The sequence below is a fragment of the Podarcis vaucheri genome (genome assembly GCF_965113315.1).
Source record: "Podarcis vaucheri genome assembly, chromosome: 11".
Taxonomy (NCBI): Eukaryota; Metazoa; Chordata; class Lepidosauria; order Squamata; family Lacertidae; genus Podarcis; species Podarcis vaucheri.
Window position 1 is genome coordinate 17,191,935 of NC_138749.1, and position 21,919 is coordinate 17,213,853.

Here is a 21,919-nt window from a genome sequence, read left to right on the forward strand (position 1 = left end):
AGACAGATAAGTGGGAGTATTTGGCATGGAAATTATGGACCAGCTGACAAGCATTCCAATTTCTGCTGCCTCCCATGTAGCTTTTTAAAGATAATCAACACAATGCTAAATTGTTGCTTCAGAGGACTGGCAGTGCCTTCAACTCTCATTGACAAATGTTGTCTAACTGACCTGCTCATTAGAGAGAGAGAGAATATCTGATTAAAATAATTAATTTAATGCACTGGTGCACATTCTTTCAACAAGAAAAGTTATAAATCAAATAAGGCCTGCTCTTCATTCTCTCCGACATTAGTGTTGCGGAAATGCCTCTTAGAGTGACAAAACTCTGATCCCACCAAACAATGCAACCCCGCTCTATCCAGCCAACCTTGCTGGAATGTTTGTTAAATTAGTTAATTTTCCCCTTGCTTTTAAATGAGAAGGAAAAAACAAGCCATGGGTGGCCTTGCTAACCTCAAAAGGCCAAATAGCCAAGGTTATAAAATCATCCCAGCTCAGAATACTGGATCTGAAATAAAAGCAGCATTTATTAAATTCTACCCCCAAACCAGTAACAGAGGTAGCATTAATAATTTTGAAAAGCAAAGCCTAAGCCAATTTCCTGTAAGAGTGCAGAATCATTTAATAAAAATGGACTGTGCCTGAACTTTAACTGAAAAACAATTTTTAGTAAACTAGGTATGTCAAGATCTATTTTTACTCTGGGGTTGTCCTTACTTTTTACAGGCATAACAACACTATAATGGGTACAAGCCATCACACACTCATTTTCTTATGCATATTCTAATCATACCCCTCTTTAGCACTCATATAGTATAATATTAATGTTTTTTAAAAAATTGAAATTGTGGTTTTATAGCATGAAGAATGGACAAATTATTCATTTGTTGCAATACACTTGTTCTCCAGCCAGTAAGGGCAATTTGTGTGCATGTTTTGCGGTGGGGGATTCACACGTCTTCCCACAGCTACTGCTTCCTTTGTAGCCAAATTGCACTTCCCAGCAATAGAAATGTGCAACTTTCCTAACATCCAACCAACTGCAGGTGTGCCTGGAGGAAGAAGATTATCTGGACCCATTTCATTCTGGCTTCAGACCCAGTTCCAGCACTGAAACATGGATGACTACCCCAATTGATGACCTTTTATCTTTAAGTGGCTTTTGACAGAACTGTCCGTGATGTTCTTCTCTTCTGAAGCTACTCAGAGGAGCTGGAGGCAGTGTGTGGCAGTGGTTCCACTCTTAACTATAGAGAGCAGCACTGGAAACTTTTTCTCAACCCCATGGCTATTAGGCTGTAAGGTTCCTCAGGGGTCTATTCCATCCCTTGTGCTATGAAACCACTGAAAGCTGTCATCTGGAGATTTGTAGCACAATATCATTAGTATGCTGATGGCATGCAGCTCTACCTCCATGCCATATAAATCAGCAAAGGCTGTACCAGCTACTAGACAAGTGGGGCTGGAGCCGGTGGTGGGCTGGATGGGAGCCAATAAGACAAGGCTGAAAATGATTAAAAGGAAGGTGCTGTGGGTAGGCAGTTCTCATGTTAGGGAATTAGGCAGGCAGCCTGCTCTGGGGATGGTTGCACATCTGAAGGAGCAGGTGTGCAGTCTCCTTGATACCAATCTGTCACTAGAGGCTCAAATGGCTTCTGTGGCAAGGGATGCTTATGCTCCACTACAGCTGGCTAGTTCACTGCAGCACTTCCATTTGGACTACTTCAATGCACTCTACATGGGGCTACGCTTGAAGATGGTCTGAAAGATGCAGTTGGTGCAGAATGTGGTTGCCAGGATAGTGACTGGGGCAGTACAGTTGGACCATTCATCAGTATCCCCGTGTGTCCTGTTTCAGGCCAGGTCCCAGCTAGAGAGGGTCCACAAGGCCCACAAGCAGTCCAGGGACTGGGCAAACAGCTAGCAATAAAGGCAAGGGCACAGGCCAAGGACAAGAGGCAGTACACAGTGTGGCTACACAGATAGGTGTTCAGGCCAGGTGTGTAGCTGATGGAAATACAGCTCTTCTACCCAGGTACTTTTGAACTGGAGCTGCTGGAACCATACCAGGGTCCTGCTGAATTCTACCAGTTGTTATCAGAGAGAGGTCTCCTCATGGGGAGGACCTTGCCTCCGAAGGAGTCTTTTCCTGAATTATGGCACTTCTTTTTATGGGGCAGGTTTCCACATCTCATTTAAGGAACTGTTGTTCACATGGGCTTGGGGACCATTCAACCTCAGCTTCTTGGACAACACTCCCTGCCTGTCTGGTTCAAAAGCCCTGACTCTGAGGTGCTTTTCAAATGTATTTTACATTGTTTTAAATCCTGTGTTGTTTTACATTGTGATGTAAAGCTCTGGGCTTCTTCAGGGAAAATGTATAGGTAAAAATCTAACCAACAACAGTATCTCAAAGAAACAAAAATCAAAACCAAATGTACAGTGGTGCCCCGCAAGACGAATGCCTCGCAAGACGGAAAACTCGCTAGACGAAAGGGTTTTCCGTTTTTTTGAGCTGCTTCGCAAGACGAATTTCCCTATGGGCTTGCTTCGCAAGACGAAAAACGAAAACGTCTTGCAAGTTTGTTTCCTTTTTCTTAACACCATTAATACAGTTGCGACTTGACTTTGAGGAGCAACTCATAGAACGCAGTGTGGTAGCCTTTTTTGAGGTTTTTGAAGACTTTGGTGATTTTTGAAGCTTTTCCAAAACTTCTTCTAAACTTTTAAAACTTTTTTTGGGGGGGGGGTTGGATTTTGGGTTGGGGTGTTTGGAATTCAAGGACTTGGTGTTGGGGAGGGGTTTGCAAGAATCTGGAAGCTTGTGTGGCTTTTTCTGCATTTTTATGATTTTCTGTGACCATTGGGCCACTGCTGTTTTTTAAAAAAAATTCTGGATTTGAATTTCTGTGTGGTGGGTGGCTGGGGGGACAGTTGAGGAGGGGGTTCTTCAGCAAGAAGCAAAGAGTGGAAGAGGAACCTTCTTTGAGTTGTCCCCCAGAGTCTTAGAAAATGTACTGTACACTTTGTTGATTTTTAAATGTTTTTCTGTCATGTTTAGAAACTTAATTTATTGTTCCTTCAATTTTTGAAATGCTCTTTACAGTATGTGTGACTTTAAAGAGCACTTAATAAACTCTTGTTGTACCAAATTTGGCTTTGTTTTGACTTTTTTTGACCATAGGAACACATTAATTGAATTTCAATGCATTCCTATGGGATTTCGTGCTTCGCAAGACGAAAAATTCGCTAGACGAAAAAACTCACGGAACGAATTAATTTCGTCTTGCGAGGCACCACTGTATGTCATTTGATTCTGAAAAGGTTGTAGTTTCTGTTAACTAAGAAAAACAGAACCAGCTTCTGCCCTTGGTAAACTTGTACAGTGTCTTTTGGATAAGAAAACAAACAGTGGGGTACTTATATTTTGAAGAGAGCATGGCATTATTGAAGCTTCTATACATACACCCTATCTAATCCATGGATTAAAATCTCTTATGGGTGCCCTGTTATGTAAAGTTCAGTAATAGTAATCTAGAGGGAACCAGATTTATGCAGTTGCTTAAGATACTGTTCACCTTCCCCTACAAAACAATTGACTATTGAGAAGAAATTTCATATGCTCGGGGCCAGATTCTGTAAGCTTTAAGTATGCAGGGCATGCCAACTTGGGAGCAAACTTTTGTGCTATAGATTTGTGCAGTTTTGGTGTTTACTTTTAACAATAGCTATCTCACGGCTTAAAGCTGGAGTCATAAAATGACAGTTTGTAATTTTACCACCAGCTAAGGTCTATGTGGGTGAGGCTACACTTGGCTCCTGCCTGTATTGCATCATGCTTCTGAATTAGTGAATTAGGCTGCAAACATAACCTCACATACCTGGGAGTAAGCTTCACTGAATTCAGTGGGACTTACTTTTGAGTAGGCATGCTTAGAATTGTAGCTTTATGTAAATTTCCAGGATCACAAGAGGAAAATAATGGAACCATATAATATATTAAGAAACTTCCATCAGAATCAGAAGATATCCTTTTTTCCTATCTCTATGGGATTTTAGAAAGGCTATATTACCACCTGTCAGGTAAATGGGAATAGGCAGGAGTCAGCAGAAGAATTGAATTACGGTCCAGTTTCAGGAGGCCTGCCTTTCATCTTTCCTCCTAGTTTGGCTTGTTGAGTCAATACAGTTCAAAGTTAAGGTGTATTTATGATGGCAGCTTACTACCATTGGAATTGTCCCCCCATTGCATGTTATTAGCAGTAGTTTGAGGTTACATTTTACAGTGTGATTTAAGAGAACATAATGCTATTTCCACTGTGTTGCTTAAAAGACTGCAGATGGCTCTCAAGAACTGTTAACAACTCTCTGTCCTTCTGAGCAGAGTTCCTATTCAAGGCCAAGGTTGTAATTTTTTGCACCAAGGCAGAATAAAGAACTGTAAATCAACTCTTTATGCTTTTGTTAGCAGGACTTGAGATAACATACTGTACACACAATTATGAACAAATGCAGCAGCTCTCATTGACAATCTTTCCTATTACGCTGTTTTCAGAATGGGAAATCAAACACAAATGTGCTTATTTATTGTGGTCACATGGTCACCTAATATTAAAGGACCCTGACAGAGCCGGGTGTTTCAGGTGAGAATATTGTCTAGAGTTAATATTTTTGGGGTTTCCCCATCAGGCACCAATTCAGGGCCTGTTAAGTTTTGCTTTTTAAAAAGCTATGCTTAAAAAATAAATAAATCCTACAGCACGTGATTAAATAATTCAAGTTTACATTAATATTACGCCATACTGATTTACTGCCTTGTTAATAGACTGGCAAGACAGCAATGGAAAGACAATGCAAAAGGATATCTGTATCACTTTAAGGACCCTGGAAACAGGTTATCAACTATATTTGCAGATGCGGTCTACCTTACAGTTGCTTTATACTAACACAGTGTTTCAGTTCTGAAAGAAGTACAGTTGAGAGAAACATTGTTACCTGTTCAGTGTTAAGATTTGCTCGCACAGGAAATTCCAGTTTTATGAGAGACTAACAATAATATATTGGCCAAGTGGCTGTAACTGAGGAAGACTGACTTCTATTTAGAAAGCTCTACTACTCTACTCAGAAAGGCATCCTTGGACTTTCTTGGAATTCAATATTCCGGACAGATTCATCTAACAGAGATCCTAAGCAGACTTACTTGCAACAAGTACATTTCACTGAAATCAGCTGCATCTGTTGGATATGAACCAAGATCTTCCCCCCAAATTGGCCTGACGTGCTCTTCCCAGACTAACTCATGAATCAGAACAAAGCATTTCTGCCACCAAGACTGTGTTCGAAATGGAACTGACAGGTGTGGGGGAAGATGGTTAACTGCAGCAGTACACAGTTGTGGAGGCAGATATGCTTGGAGTGGTTACTTTGACTGTTTTTTGAAAATATAGCTCTTCAACCATTTTTCAAATATGCAAGTACAGTCATACCTCGGGTTGAAGTTGCTTCAGGTTGAGCGTTTTCGGGTTGTGCTCTGCGGCGACCCGGAAGTAACGGAATGCGTTACTTCCGGGTTTCACCATTCATGCATGCGCAGATGCTCAATGACATCACGCACATGCACAGAAGCGTCAAATCGCGCCCTGCAGAGACGCAGGTTGCGTTCTGCTCTGGATGTGAATGGGGCTCCGGAACGGATCCCGTTCACATCCAGAGGTACCACTGTATGTTGAATAAGATGCTCGTGTTTAAACACAAACTTTAATGTGTTTTTTAGTTTCAAAAATTCACTAATGCAATGTAAATTACAGGATGGATTCAGTAACTAACACATGCAACGAAAGCAGACTAAGAAGTAGACTGATCCAGCCATCTCTACCCTGGGACCCTAATGCTGCTATGGTATATTGTTATTCATATTTCCATGCCAACATCCTAATATAAATTTCCAGTACAGTTCTTGGGAGGTATGTAGATGGCCTTAAATTAGGTTTATTACTTGTGGAACTCCAAAGTGCAACATCCCTGTCTCCTCTCCCTTTTCAATGCTATGACTGAACTCCTAAGTTCTCTTAGGTTCACAACATATTCTTAAAGCACATTGTCTCCCCCCCCAAATATTCCTGGGAACTGTAGTTTGTTTAGGGAGCTGGGGTTTGTTGTTTGGGGGGGGGACTACAGTTTGCACGATTATTTTAGGGTATACCATGTGCTTAAAGTTTGCATTAAATGTATGGTGTCAATGTGACACCATACTGAGGTTGTTAACACCTGTAGCAGTTTAGCATTAAATACTAGGAGGACAGTTACCATTCAAAGCAACATTTTCAGACATCTTAGCAAAATATAGCATTATACACCTCTCCTGAGTGGCCTATCATGTTCTCACACAGACCATGTTCTGTATGGCTCCCTGCCTGGGTGGTGGGGCGGGGCAGAAGCTCTCCCCCACCCTTTGGTTCAAAAAAGAAAAGAAACCTTCACAAGTCCTAAGAAGTTTAATTACAGTGAGGCTTTAAACCCAAATCTGTACAAAACAGATTTAAAGGTCTGCTGCTAAAAATGATTTGCATTTGGGGGGGCATTAGAAATTACTAGATGTACTGTGTCCCATTAACCTTTTGTGGAGGGACATACAAAATGGATTTTAGTTCCAAATGATTGCTTCCACTATCTACAACTACAAGGAGTTGGTAGACTTTCAATGAGGGCTGTGCCACATCTGACACAGAACTTTTATTCCTAACAGAGCTCCATAGAGGGTGTTCTCATGGGGAAAAAGAAGGTGAAACAGCCGAGATTACAGTTCAGTGCCTCTGAACAGGCAAAACTCTGGTGGGGTGTTTTTAAAAAAACAACAAAAACAAAATCCTCTGACACCCTGCCTGTCAAATGCTGCATTCAGCAGCTGCAATATAAAGCCAGTGTAGAGAATGGAAATTGCTGTAGTGGAAAAGTCTTGCACTAATACCAATGGGCAACTGCCTGGATTTAACACGGAATATTTGGAATCACTTGCTGAAAGTGTCTCTGAAACATCTAAGAACACTTCAGTCAGTGACATACAATGGAATATTTATCAAGGAACTTGGCACTTCTTAAAGGGTTTATTAAAAAACTTTACATGTGTCCCCGCTGCTATGTTTCATTATGTCCCATGCCTAAAATCTTCACAAGATAAAACACTTTGGGGGTTTTCAGGAAGTAATTTCTCCCCTACAGAAAAGGGTGGTATCTAACTGGTGCCCTGTGCTGACAGAAGGCATCTGCAAGTGGACAGACAGGGGGGCAATTTTGTGCTATTTCCTCTCCCCCCCCAATATAATCCACCCTGCGGGTCTTAGGGGGCAGATTTTAAGGGACTGCAGGGGCAAAGCAGAAAATTCCCTCCCTCCCTTTGAATGCATTCCGTTAGCAGAGGGGCACCAATTGGATGCCACCCAAACAGTATACATTTCATTTTACTTTTAATGTTAAGGAAAATTGCAACAAAGTTATAATTTAAAAGCAGAAAACGGCAACAACGGATGTTACTGCTAATTGTTTTGGGCTGACCATTTTGAATCTCTAACCTGGAACTATCTTCCTCTTAATCACGTTGCACTATCTACAAACAGCTGTTACTTACACTCTAGGAACCTAATCATTATTCATATCCTGTAAAGATAGGCCTCACCCATGGATGGAGAACAACATTTTTTGCTCAAGCGCTGTTCATAACTGAAGCTGCAAAGGAGCTATGCCATAGCAGCAGGCAGGATAGCCAGGAAAGTACTTACAGCAATAGCCACAGGTGGGCCGCAGAGCCAAGCGGGCAAGCATAATTGTCTAGAGATTTTTTTTTTAAATTAAATGACTCATAAATGGAATAAAATAAATGAATAAAAGAGAGATGTTTGGTGTCAGAACCTGGGACAGCGATTGTGGGAGATGGAGCCAAGCGAAGGCAAATGATCAGTGCCAAGGACAGGTAATCCAGTATATTACCCCAGTACTGACCTGAACTCTCATGAGGGCAAATATAACTAGGCAGGGCGGTCTGTGCCATAGGCCCCACATCCCTGAAGGAAATCAGTACTCAAAGAGATGCTTTGTTTTTGCAACCTGCCTTTGACTGAAGTGGTGTTTTCTGCTGCCTCAGGGACTGGCATGCCGTTGTGTGTGTGTGCAGCAGAATGCAAAGAGCTGAGATAAGTTCTGGGGTGGAGTCTTTGGTATCAAGTGATACAGGCAGGAAACCATGGTTGGGAGCCAGAGGATAAAAGAAGCAAAGTCCCTAGGGATTAGGGACAGACTGCTGTCCTTCTCTTCATCTCAGGAAGTCTCCACCAGAAGAACTGCCTCAGTGGCTGCTTCCTGAAATGTTCCAGATACAAGGTCTTCCTCGGGTTTGTTATTATTATTTAGTTAATTAAATTTATATACCACCCTTTATCTGAGGATCACAGGGCGGTTTACCATATAAACCTCCTCTGTTATGTCCTCCCCTGATGCAGCATTAACTGTCTCTGTCTGGATTGTAATGGTTCTAGGGGTTGCTCGTGTGTAAATCAACGCCACCCTTGGCTGGTTGCCTGAGTGAACCCTTTCTGTCTTGACAGCCACGCGCCCGTGGCTGTCTCAATCGCTGGCAGAATCCGTTAGTGGGCGTTTCTTGAACTTCTTCCAGCAAATAAGCTCTTTGACGCCTAGTCTCCGCCTACTTTCCCTGCGCGGAAGCCTTCTGCGCAGGGAGGGTGTGGGCATCGGGGGACCCGTGCTCTCCCCGCTGGTCCCCGGCGAGGAGTCTTGGAGCCACCTCGCCGATTCCCCCATCTGCCCCCCTTCTCCACTGGTGCTATGCTGATTTCCTTCCCCAGAAGATGTGCTGCTTCTCTCCCTCCCGGGACGCTCTCCGGAATCCCTCTGGAGCCCTCCCTCTCCCTTTGGCTCCGATGGCAGTTCCCTGACATGGATCCAAGACCACGACAGCAGTATTAGATACTCCAATACTGATATTTCTGGGTTCAGAATAGTTGTGAGTGCAAAACAGCTCTTTTCAGAATATTTTGATAAACTGGAAGATGTTTCTGTAACACAATTAAGGAAGTAAAATGCAAATCTCACAAGCTGCATCTGAGAAACCTTGTTCCTCCCCCTTCACTTTTGATAGGTTCCACATTTTCCCAGTGTACCTTTGCATGAGCAGACATAAATGCATCTAAAATGCACCTTAACTAATATAAAGAGAGTGAGAGAAAGAGATGCAGAGATCATCAAGAAGAAAAATGTTACAATGGCAAAACAAGACTTCTCAGATTTGGTCTGAGAGCCTGTTCAAGTCAAGTTCATTCAGGTACTTTGCAATAGAACCCAGCTACAACTACAGAGAAAGGAGTGAGAAAAGGTCTCAAGTGGAGGAAAGGATTCATGGCATGGTTTATGTTCCCCAGTATCATCCATCAACACAAGCGGGAAGGAATGCAGTTTGTTGATTGACTGCAATAAATTATTTGATAAGGTGAGGACAGGACAAGGAGCTAGAGGATAACTTGGTTCTCTGCTGGAATGGCTTTTGAGATAACTCAGGGAAACCTGGAGCTAAATGGAAAACTAAGGAAGTCCTGACACAGAAAAACAGTAAGGGTTACAGAACCAGTTTCTTCACCACATCATCCCTTAAAAGCCTCATGATGAGCAAGACAGATGAAGATGAAAGGAACTCTGTTCCAGATGACTGTGAACAAACAGAAAGAGCAATTTTCACTTGCAAGTGGGGTTGCTTTTTTTAAGGCTACCAGGAAAAGTGTTCTGAAAAAGTAGCTGAACACTCCGACAATTTGGTCCAATTCAGAAAAGGCCACTTTGTCACCTCTGATTTAATTAGGAGGGTGTTTTTATGATGCCAAAAGCTCTAGCCTCATAATCGGGCACTTACGTAATCATCATCATGGATTCCTTGTTTCTGTACAGAACTTTTCACCTCCATGGCAAACTTCTCAAATTCAGGTTTCACTGTCCTCAGTAGTGTGACTGTCTGGAGGGATGAGTACGCCTGCTTTGCTTCAAGGTCGTATTTGTCTCCTCTCTTCCATGAGCCATTACCTAAGGGAGAAATAAAAATATTTAAAATTCCAAGCCAGTTACCATAAAGAGCTCGTTTTCCCCCATTCCTCCTGCTGTATTCCCCATGTGTAGCTGGGGGTAGCCAGAGATTTAAAGGATGTTGTCCTGCTAACAAAGGCGCACAATCCACCAAACTTAAACACTTTTAAATCACACTTATTACCTATGAGAGCATCAAACACATGATCAAATCTCTCCCATTGAAATTAAATGTGAATGGATTGTACCCTACATGATTCATTAATGCGGTTTTTTTAAAAACAAAAGGCTACACACTGTACTGCAGAAAAAGGAAGCATGCTGTTTTCAAGGGTGAGATGTGTGGCAAAAGTCTGACATTCTTTACAGGAAGTTCAGGACAAAAATGAAATGAAAACAAGCATAGCTCTTGGGACCTAAGAAAGGGAAACAAAGAAACATTTTCCTTTTTGGGGGGAGGGGTCCCAAGAGATATGTTTGTTTTTATTTCATTTTTTCAGCAATAACATTGTGCACTGGCAATACAGACAACAGAGTGCCACAACACACCTGCTATAATCTCCCTGGAAACCTAATTTTTACAACTGGAAATTTACACTAATGAATAAGAAAAAAGAATCAAAAAGAAATTAAGAGCGGAAAAGAGAAAAGAAAAATATGTCTAGAGGGGTGAGGTGGGTGGGGAGTGTGTCTGCTTATTGTGGTGGTTATATTTAGCAATTTGGGATGATTGTGTTTAAAAATATATATATTTCTTGTTGCTCTTATAATATAAGCCACCTTGAGGCTTTGCTGCTTCGTGATGAATTGAGCAAATAATCCACATCATTCCTCTACCTCCAGTCTAGTAGGATTCTATGAGGATGTTTGGATGAGCGTACCTTTGATTAATCAGTTGAGAAATGAATGAACCCCTCAGTGTAAATCAGCAAACAAACCAGGACACATTCAGCTAACCATAGTTTCCTTATTTGAAATGGAAAACTATGGTTAAACAGCTCCAGAACAAGCCAGGCCTTTGAAATCACAGACTTGTAGAATGGGAAGTAATCTTTGAGGTCATGAAGATCAACCTCATGCTCATTATCTTGCCTGAGCAGTAAGAGGCTGCAGCAACATGTATGGATCAAACTTCCCATGTGATAATGTGGTTGTCCGATGGGGACACATGTTCAAATTGACACTGGCTTGGCATATGAAACATACTGGTGGTTCCAGACAAGTTACTGACTCTCAACATAAGCTATCTCACAGGACTCAAATCCAGCTCTGAACTTCTTGAGGGCAGAGGGGAAAACAAATTTAAAAATAAATAAAGTTTTTCATACATTTCACAGAATCATAGAATTGTAGAGTTGGAAGGTACCCAAAGGCCATCTAATCCAACCCTTGCAATGCAGGAATCTCCACTAAAGCATCCATGACAGATGACCATCCAACCTCTGCTTAAAAACCTCCAATGAAAGAGTCCATTGCATTTCAAGAGAGTCCATTCCACTGTTGAACAGAAAGTTCAACTGTCAGAAAATTCCTCCTGGTGATTAGTGGGAATCTCCTTTCTTGTAACTTGAATTCATTGGTTTGGGTCCTAACCTCTGGAGCAGGAGAAAACAAGCTTGCTTCATCTTCCACATGACAGCCCTTGAGATATTTGAAGATGGCTATCATATCTCCTCCCAGTCTTAGCTCTTTTTTGCGTCACCAATTTCTCTTTATACACTGAACTTTTAAAACCTTGCCCCCCCTTTCTAATTTCATAATCCAGGTGGATACTAATAAGTGTTAGAAGAGACAATGCTATGTGGCATATTTTAAGACTTACAAACTTAAAGACTAAAGTGATCTTTAAAATGTTGCTTTGTTTATAAAAGCCTTGAACCCACCAGAGGAAAGAAACCACATTACCATATGATGAACTGTTGAAGAGTTCAATACTGAAGAAAGCATAGTCTCCATTGGTCATTCCTTGCCGATGTGCAGCCAACATGATGTTCCTTATTGCGTCACTGCTGGCACACATGATCACAACTGGTGAAAAGAAATGGAAAACACAGATAAGAAACTATTCCTCGAACTACTGGAAACAGATTGTCAAATTTATGTACAGCTGGAGATAAGGACATAAAATGCCTTCCAGTTGCTTTTCAAAATCTTGGATATAACAGCCAGCAACAAGGCTAGGGGTTTCAAAGGAAAATATAGCAACCAGTTTCACTGCCACTCTGCAGAAGCCCAGCTCCTAATTCTCCTAGGCTTATTTGAAATACCACCCGCGATGGCCTATTATTGTCAGGCTTTTCATTGACATAATGTTTGTGGGGGTTTTAAACATCAATGTCATCATCCACATTTTAAATATTTCATGCAATGGCATATTTTTTATTTATTGGAGGGAAGACTTAAATAGTTGGAACATTTAACAATACATAGTTAGGGGACGATCCAATTAAAGTTAAGCATTTTAAAATACCATTATAAGTATATGTTAGGATATTTCCTGGAAAGCATTTGAAAATACTTCACTTTGGCTGGATCATACCCATGATGTTTAGTAATGTGCAGAAAAGGAGGAGTGCTGTGTTTCTTAAGACTTAGGGTGGTAGTCAACTACGATTTACTCAGAGTAGACCCTCTGAAATTAATGGACATAACTTAGTCATGCTCATTAATTTCAATGACTAAAAGGTAGTTGTGTACTCTTTCCTGGGCATTGTGAACTAGGCATTCCTAGATCGTAATGCTACAACCGTCTCCTTTAATCCAGCACTTTCCAACTTGGTTCCTTCCAGATGTTTTGGAAAACAGAGCACTTGGCTGGGGCTGATGGCACTTGTAGTCTGACAGGCACCAGGCTGAGGAAGGCTGCTTTAATCTGAATAACTAAGATCAGTGATAACAAATCCCGTCATTCTGTAGAATGATTGAGTTACAGAAATTAAATTGCTAAAACTTCACCAGATCTAAATCAAGAGAACTGGAACATCTTCAAAAACCTGTGACATGGTAAGAAAAGTATTTTAGATTGTGTGAGAAAACCTGTCTGCTTTCGCCAGACGCTTTAAACCTAAAACAAAGATCACAACTGAAATCTTATCTGTGCTGAACCTAAAACCTAAAATGGCTACACATGGAAAAGAACTGCCAAATTAATTAATGAAAATTGGCTTCATAATTTATACTTTGATTAAGTGAGTCTCTGCATTGACAGAATCACTAATCAGGGCAGTCAGTCTGCAGCAATGGCCATTGCTGAGTTGGGCAGGCAGGCAGAAGGCTGCTCATCAACAAAGAGGCAAACAAAGCAGGGCATGTAGGCAAAGAGGAAGCAAATGCTCATGGACCAGAAGGAATTTACAGGCCTTCTGCTAGCAGTAAGTAATGATAGGGAATCTATGGCACTCCATATAATGTTGGACTACAACTCCGATCATATCTGACCAGTGGCTTGATGCTTTATAGGGCTGATGGGAACTGGATTCCAGCACCATCTAGAGCACCACAGGCTCTGGTGCAGAAGGCAAACTGCTCAGATTGAGGGGCAGTCTGAAGCCTCACAGGACAAAGTGAAACCCCACAGGTGCACTGTGTTTGCTAATAACTGCCGAGTCAATAGATGCAGTATCTCAATTTGGAAAGATGCATTGGCCACAACAGTCGAGAATGGCTTTGTAGGTCATCTAGTCCAGTCTCCTGCTTGATGCAGGCCTGTAGTTTAATCTCCTAACAAGCTGCCAGCTTCAGATGCACACATACAACTTATACAAGCAAAATCCAGCGCATGCATGGACCACTTTCTAGCTACAAACAAGTTTTGCTGGATTTCCTTCAAAAATACCCACTCAGTTCTAACCTATATATATTTAATCTGCCATTAAGTAAGCAGAATCAAAGTTATTCTTCAAGTATCAATTAGCAAGATTGACTAAAAGGACGGAAGAATTCAAGTATTGATAAATCATGCACAACAAACCACAGAAGAGCTAATGATATCAACTATCCACCATCACTGCAATTGCATGTTCTCAGCTGATTAAAGTCATTATGTTATAGGTAGAGAGTGTATAGGACTATTTATTTTTGGTCATTTATAGAAGACCCCAATAACAAGGACACCCTGTGAGAAAGGCCCCAGTCACCATCCTCCAGTGACTGGCATGTCCTGTTACCACAGTCACAGGTCCAGACTCATGCCCCTATTTTGCCTTTGGGTTGGTAACTAGGGGCCTTTTCAGGGAGCAGCACTGGGCCCAATATCGGCCAGTTGCTGATCCTTAACATGGGATTTACCTGCTGCTTCACCCCGCTGGGAGTTTTAATTGTGGTTGTTTGTTGGTTTTAACATGCTGTGGGTAGTCTACAGAAAAAAGCTGCACCAGTAGCGTAAAAGTATAGCTAATAATGTATAAATATGACTAGTAAAGCTTAGTCTTATATTCAAGACAATATTGTATAATAAAAGATAGTGCTTATCTATTTCTTAAAGGTAAAGGTAAAGGGACCCCTGACCATTAGGTCCAGTCATGACCGACTCTGGGGTTGCGGCACTCATCTCGCTTTGTTGGCCAAGGGAGCCGGCGTACAGCTTCCGGGTCACGTGGCCAGCAGGACTAAGCCGCTTCTGGCAAACCAGAGCAGTGCACGGAAACGCCATTTACCTTCCCGCCGGAGCAGTACCTATTTATTTACTTGCACTTTGACGTGCTTTTGAACTGCTAGGTTGGCAGGAGCAGGGACCGAGCATCGGGAGCTCACCCCATCATGGGGATTCAAACCGTCGACCTTCTGATCGGCAAGTCCTAGGCTCTGTGGTTTAACCCACAGCACCACCCACGTCCCTATTTCTTACTGACATATAAATGAGATAGTAAATGTGTAGTTAACTGAGGCTCAGTCTACACATGACAGCAGATTATTTTTGTAAACTGCAGTGTCTGCCCCAAAACATATACAGTGCATAGTGGGAGTAAAGGTCCTATTTTTAAAGCAAAGGGGCATGTGGTGGTCCTGGTGGGGCACTATTCGTTTCCCCATATGTGGTTAATCTTCCTTCAGTCTGTCTCTCCGGCTTTTCTCCAATATCAGAAATGAACTGGGGGAGGGGTGAGCACTTGGGGCCGGGAGATGCCATGATAGGGGTGCAGAACAGCCTACTGTACAAAGAAAAGAGACATATTTACCCACCATTAACATATGGCTCCTGGAAGGCTGCCCAAGAGGTCATGTCATGCCATCAGGGTGAAAAAGGTTCCCCCACCCCTGGAGGACGGGGAAGTAAGCAGCAGTCACATGGAAGGATTTGTTCAGACTAAAAACCAACCCACATTTCAGTCCTTGTAACTGACTGGGGAAGACCCAGATTTGACACAGTGTATCCCCCAATACTTACAGCTCAAGCCCTGGATTTTGTAATTAATTGTATCCACCATTTCCCACCCAAAATGTATATCACTAAAGATCACACTAAGAAATGATTATTAAATCCATTTATTGTATCTAAGTTTTCAACAGCAAGAACAACAACAAAATGTTTTCCAAGCTGTTTGTCTCCCAGTTGCTTGATTTTCTAAATTGATGAGCGTATTGCTGAACAAATGTGAGAGTCAGGAATCCATGTGCTCCCCTGATGGTTCCTTCCACAAAATGCCTTTGTTATTTATGCAATACTCAACGGGATCTCTCCAAGGTTGAGGGGGAAGAGACTCTATATTCAGCATGGCCAAAAGAAAACATCTCTCACACTCCTAACATAGGCAGAGTCACTATAAAAGAATGAAAGGTTAAGCATCAGATTTGTTGCTGTCCATCCAACATTTCCTTTTGGGTACGCTCATGGGGTTTTTGCATTCTTAAAATGAAAGACCTTGAAAAAGAGGCTGATTGCTAAGGAACTATTATTATATAGTACAACAACAACAGGGGATGCTTAAATCAAACAGGAGGGGTCCTTGGCTTGAATAAAAAGTTGAATTTATTCACTTTCCACAAAATACGATGGCTCAGTTTGCATGTAACGGTAAGCTATAGTTAATGGTTTACTGTAAATATTCCTTTCTGGGCTGTTAAGACTAATCTCTGCTCACACATGCAGGAAACAAACCATAATCCCTAGCTGAGAGTTATGTCTGATCCAGGGATTGAACTACAATGTGCAAACATGGCTCTTGTCTGATGGTGAAACTAGAAATGTGCTGGGAATTCCTTTTTGCTCTTGATATACAAGGCAGAGGTGGGCTGACATTTGCAGGAGCTACGAGAGGGAATTGGAAGAGGTGCTTAACCCTGCCCTGACCTCACTCTGCAACTTCCTGTTGTGTCTGCTTTCCCCCACTTCCTAGGAAAGCATGTCTTGGATGTCCTGCTTGGGGTAGAGATGATAAGAATAAAGCTGGAAGGAGCAGGGAAAAGTTAAACACCCCCACTGCTCCACATCTCCCACTTCTCTACTGTATATGCCCCTCTCTCATGTTTGGACATCAAACACAGAGGTGAAAATCCCATGTTTACTCTCAAATGTTTAGTTCCACCTTGAGCTAGCAATTTACAGTACACAGTACAGTACAGTATTTTAAAATACCAAAAGAAAGAAGACAATTTGTCTATTATAAGTAGACTTTGAAAGAAGTAACCCTAGTCACTGTCATATGAAGCAAGCCAATACCAGCTTTATAATCCAATGCAAGTGTCAGTCTGCCCCAATAAAGTATGTGCGAAGGTTTATAATTACGTAATCAAGAAGCCATTTGAACAAGATTTTAATGCAGACATAGCCCCTGCTTAGTCTATCTGCACAAGTGGAAAGCTTTCATACAGACACTTGGGATTTTTTGTGGTGTGCTAGTGAGGCAGAGAAACATTTCAACAGCCCTTGACATCTCTATTCCATAGCCTACTCCACTCCCCAAATGTTACAAGAGGGTGTTTTATCTCAATTTATCTGCATCCTGCACCTGCAAGCTGATTTTTCTAGAATGACAATGCAGCAAACTTCTTTCTGCTGTACAACAGCGTAAAGTTACAATATGTAAATGTTCAACTGTTGCTTCAGAAGAAACACACATTTATAAATGAGAAGAGAGATGTGGACACGATCAGGAATAACTATGAGCCAGGGCATTTTTAATACATATCCCAAGGCAGTTCGGAAGTCAGGCTTTGTGGTGTCTCTTGTGTAACAGATGACAAGCAAATGCAATGAACAACCCAGAGGTATCAATCTGAAGTTTCGGTGGAGTATATCTCAATCCCCATTCATTGTAATTCTGACTCCTGTGCTTCCTGCTACCCCTGCTGAACTCGAGAAGTCCAAAAGCCAACAGGGTATGACCTACCAGAGAACAACTTCCTACTCTGAATAAAAACAGGAAACACCACAGAAGATTAGACTCTGCTGCTATTGAGAGTAGTTGGCCTGAAAGCTCCAAACAAGAACTATTTGTAACTGACAGAAAAACAATAAAGAGAAGCACAGAAAATGTTATATCTTTAATACAATGTATTCTCCAAAATTGTATAACCTGCCCATATAGATTCTACATAGGCAGGTAATGAAATGTTGGATGAGTCAGCTTTTGAAGGAAATGCAAGGGGAAATCCTGGCCCAGTTCCTTCACTGGCAAATCTAAACAAAGAAACAGAAAATGGAAATGAGAGAGGCTGGCATAGACAGGAACATTACTTTTGAGAAAGTTGCACAGGAAGTCAGGAAACAGAACTCTGGCGTTAACTCATTCTTGCTATATTATCTGGGGCATTCTTCTGACAGGATTGGCTTTCCTATTTTATTTTTTCATAAAAGACATGCTGAAACGTATAACCTCAAGTTTATTCCCTTCTCCCCTGACCTTACATTCCCAAGACAATGACTGCTTCTACAGCCATGTGCTTCTCACAACAACTGCTTGGGTCACAATTCTTAGCAATCACACCATGCACTCACACCATGCCTGTCACACACAGTCCAGGTGCTATTAGCTGGAACTACAAGCACACATGCATACATGTTTTAGAAAGCCTTAATAAGCTTTGCTAATACAAATCACAATAAGGCTACTCAAATGAGCATTGGGTCATGCTGCATCCAGGGGGTTTCTGTTTTCTCCATTTGAATACAGCCCACACTCAATCAAACTTACTGTGCTAGGATCATATGAAGTGCTCCACATCAACAAAAATGCAATCCTTTCTAAATGATCCCTTCCAAGCAATTCCTGCTCAACTGCTTTCACAAACAGGACAGGAGAAAATGACCTAGTAGAAAACCAAACTCTGAAGGAGATTCAATCTTTCAAGAGCCTTGTATACCTACATTAACTGGGCAGAGGTGAGAACTGAACGTCCTCATTACCTCAAACTCAAAAGCTAAGGCACTGTACCAGATCTATGTATGCATATATCTGTACAAAATAATCCAGGAAAGTCTGCAGCACACTCAGACTCTACAATCCAGCTGCACCCATGATTTCCACTGTTCATATCTGACTCAGTCATTCACAGAGTGGGTGGAAAGGCATTCTTATTTCATACCACTTTCCATTATGTATGGACACAAGAGAAAGTGTGTAGCAAATCCCCTAACAGCATATGAAAAGCAGCAAAATATTTGAGTTTCAGCCAACTACGGCAAACTGAAGAGTAGGTCCTCTGGACTAATTTTGGTCTATTGATTTCAGTAGGTCTAATCTGACCTAGTTGGGTACAACCCTTTTGTTTTTAACTTGTTGTAAGGGTTTGTTGTTGTTGTTGGTCTTTGCCCTGAAAGGAGGGGATATACATTTATTACATAAATAAGACCAGATCTAAGAATACTTGTGTGGAGGAAAGAGTGAGGAGTTGGGTTATGTGTCAGTCCATTCAGAAGATGCCTTGTTTAAACAAATCCTTGATGTCCATTGTTTATTCCTATCCATTCCTGATCCACCAATAACAGCCTGCAATATCCCCTATTGATCATCTGCCAATGTGCCTGCTTAGGAAATCCCATTTTCCCAGTGCATCTATTGCTATAAGAGGTGCTAGGCATACTGTGCTTTCCAGAATGTTATGAACACCTACTGGATAGTGCTTGTGGCATCATTGATGATAATACATTCTTTTTGTGTCTTCATCATTTCTGAATAGTTTTTAAAACGGTTATTTAAAACTAGCCTTTAATTGTTTTACACTGTGTATGTTTTCAGAGGTTGAGTGTTTGCATGTGTACCAATGCTGTCCTAGCAATCATGCTGCCCTTCAATATGGAAAAAGCTAGTGAACAACTGCATAGTTATCACCTCTGCCATAATTTCCACGAACTCTTTGCCATTTTAACATATAGTTCTGCAGCAGTTGAGCACACAGGCCCCAAATGTATATTTTTGTGTGGTCCCAAGCTCAATACAAGTCAGTTGACAAGTTTTAATAGATTTGAATGCTGTTGTTAACTTTAATATATGCAAAGGAGAGGTTCCCCATTGATGGCAACCCTGGGAAAAGGAACAATAAAGCTGTAGCAGGGAGTGTAATGGAAAGAGTAGCTGAATCCTCCCAGGAACTGGGTGTATTTGACTGGAATGTGGTAGACCTCAATTCAAGTTACATCCCTGGTCTACGCAGGTTGCTCCCTGTAGGCCTCTGTTTCCCTTCTGTAAAATGGGAATAATAGTAGCCTACATCAGAGGGCCATTATGAAGTTAGGTCAAACTGAACCCGGGACAAAGCACCCTGCCAATAAAATGATAACCTCTTTACTGAGCATGCATTCCGATTTTGTTTGCAGAGAGGTGTGATAACTGTCTCAAAACAAGTGCTAGCCAGTTTCCAGTGCCTTTCCCCTTCACTTTCCATATCGCAAAAAGCCGGCTCTCTGGGGAAAGCGTGTTTGTTACGCAGGCCCTCCCAACAATAATCGGGAAACCTAAATGTGTCTGTCTGTGACTGAATCCCACTCTGAAACGGCGCTCCCCTGCCCCATTTTTTAAAAAGTGACTATAGCTCTAAGCTGGAAATAGTTGAAGAGGTGCTGCCAGACTGAGATGCTGAATAACGCAAAGGCGTTATTTGAATGCATCCCAACATGCTAGCGCGCATCGCGGGGCGCAGATTCTCCGGGAGAGCTGCTGCCTCGGGCCAAGTCTCCGCTTTGCCCTAGGTGGTTGCGCCAAGCAGTGCGTAAAGAGGAGCGTGGCAGGATCCTTCCCGAGGGCCCTAGGACGCCCCTCCGGAGTTGCGCGCTGCTCCTGCGCACTCTCCTCCAGGCGTTGCGCTCACCCACCCCCAGCCGGAGGAGCCTCGTTGGGCTCCGGGTAAGGGCAGCTCCCTCCGGAGGTGACTCCCGCGCGCATCCTCACCTTTCTCGCCGCCCTGGATGGCGCGCACCACGTCCTCGGCGTACTTGGCGCTCTCGTCGAAGGCGAAGTCGTCCAGGTGGAAGCCGGCGTCGCGGAAGACCACATGGACGCCCTCGGCGGCGAAAAAGCAGCTGCGCTGCTCCTTGTCTTCGTGGTAGACCAGCAGCACCCGGTTCCAGTTGTGGTGGCGGAAGAGCGCCAGGAACATCTCGCCCATCTTGGCGTAGCCCGGCGACACCCGGGTCAGGTGCGAGTACTCGCCCGTCTTGGTGCCGAAGCCCGCGGCCAGGGCGCCGGCCGAGATCATGGGCAGGTTCCAGTGCGAGGCCAGGCGCGCCACGGGCGCGGCCGCGTACTCGCACACGGGGCCCAGCAGCAGGTCCGGCCACTGGCCGCTCAAGGCCACCATGTCCACCAGGCTGAACAACGCCCCGTTGCCGCAATCCGAGTCGTTGTAGAAGAGCCGGAACTTGTAGCCCGCCGGCAGGAGCGTCCCGTTCGCCTCCAGGCGCCGCACCGCGTACTCGACGGCCGGCTTGACCCGCGCCAGGGAAAACAGGTACGCGTTGTCCTTGGGGAGAAGCACCAGCACCCGCAGCGCTTTCTCCTCCGCCTCCTCCACGCCCGGGCGGCTGCTGCTGCTGCTGCCGCCGCCGGCGAGGAGCAGCCAAGCCATCAGGCTGCAAGAAAAGCAGCCGAGGAAGAAAAAGGACGGCATGGTTGCGACGCAAAAGGGAAAAGAACTCGGAGAGGGGTGGGAAAGCACTCCTGAATGCACGGGAACTACGTGCCCAAAGATGCGAGAAGAGCGCGCGCCAGTTGGGAAAAAACCCCCCAAGCAAACCCTGCAAAGTTTGTATGGATCCAACAACAAGGAGCGCCTCGTCTTTTCTCTCTCTCTCCCCCTCTCGTCTTGATGCCTAGCAGGGAATGTGTTGCTTTTTCTTTTTTTAAAAAGGGGGGGGGGTGTTTTGCAACTCAACTACAACTCTCCCGCGACTTATCCCTGATGCTGCGATGGTGGCGGGGGTGCCAAGAGCATCTCCTTCTCCTTCTTCTCCCCTTTCTTCTTCCTCCTCCCCCTCCTCTCCCGTCCCCCGTCTCTCTGCCTCCTGAGTGATCTCGGTGGACCTCCGTTGCTCCTCCTGGTCTCATAGCCTCTGTTTAAATAGGGTGGCAGCAGCCCGCGCGCCTGGTCGCCACACACATGGCGCGGCGAGGCCGGGTTTGAGCTGGAGGTGGGGGGGGGTGCGTGGGAGGAGACCGCCATTGACGCCCCTTGCCTGCCGGTGGCCCCGCCCCCTGCTCTGCCCCGCCCCCCCTTGGCCGCAGCGCGCGCCTCCGGACGCCCTCTCGGGCCTCCGCCACTTTGTTCTGGGCTGCAGAAACGAGGACGACCCGGTGGGCAAACGGCGAGGAAAGGGAGCCGCGATTTCCCCTCCTTCTTCCAGGAGAGGGGGGTGGGTGGGTGGGTGTGGGGTGCGGCATGCCTGCGTGCCCCGAGGGTTCGC

The 21,919-nt window shown here is 43.6% G+C and overlaps 2 protein-coding genes across 3 annotated transcripts in view; one reads left to right on the forward strand and one right to left on the reverse strand.

The window, feature by feature from the left end:
• Window positions 1-21,650, reverse strand: part of NPR3 (natriuretic peptide receptor 3) — a 54,933-nt gene extending 33,283 nt beyond the window's left edge. For both annotated transcript variants that reach the window (XM_082242047.1, XM_082242046.1), the window contains exons 1-3: window positions 20,409-21,650; window positions 11,989-12,111; window positions 9,917-10,083 (exon numbers count right to left, since the gene is read on the reverse strand). In XM_082242047.1, coding sequence (XP_082098173.1) covers window positions 9,917-10,083; window positions 11,989-12,111; window positions 20,409-21,126 — 1,008 coding nt within the window. In that variant the 5' untranslated portion in view covers window positions 21,127-21,650. The remainder of the gene's footprint in view (window positions 1-9,916; window positions 10,084-11,988; window positions 12,112-20,408) is intronic.
• Window positions 1-21,919, forward strand: part of TARS1 (threonyl-tRNA synthetase 1) — a 212,162-nt gene that overhangs the window by 144,259 nt on the left and 45,984 nt on the right. The gene's annotated exons all lie outside the window — the stretch shown is intronic.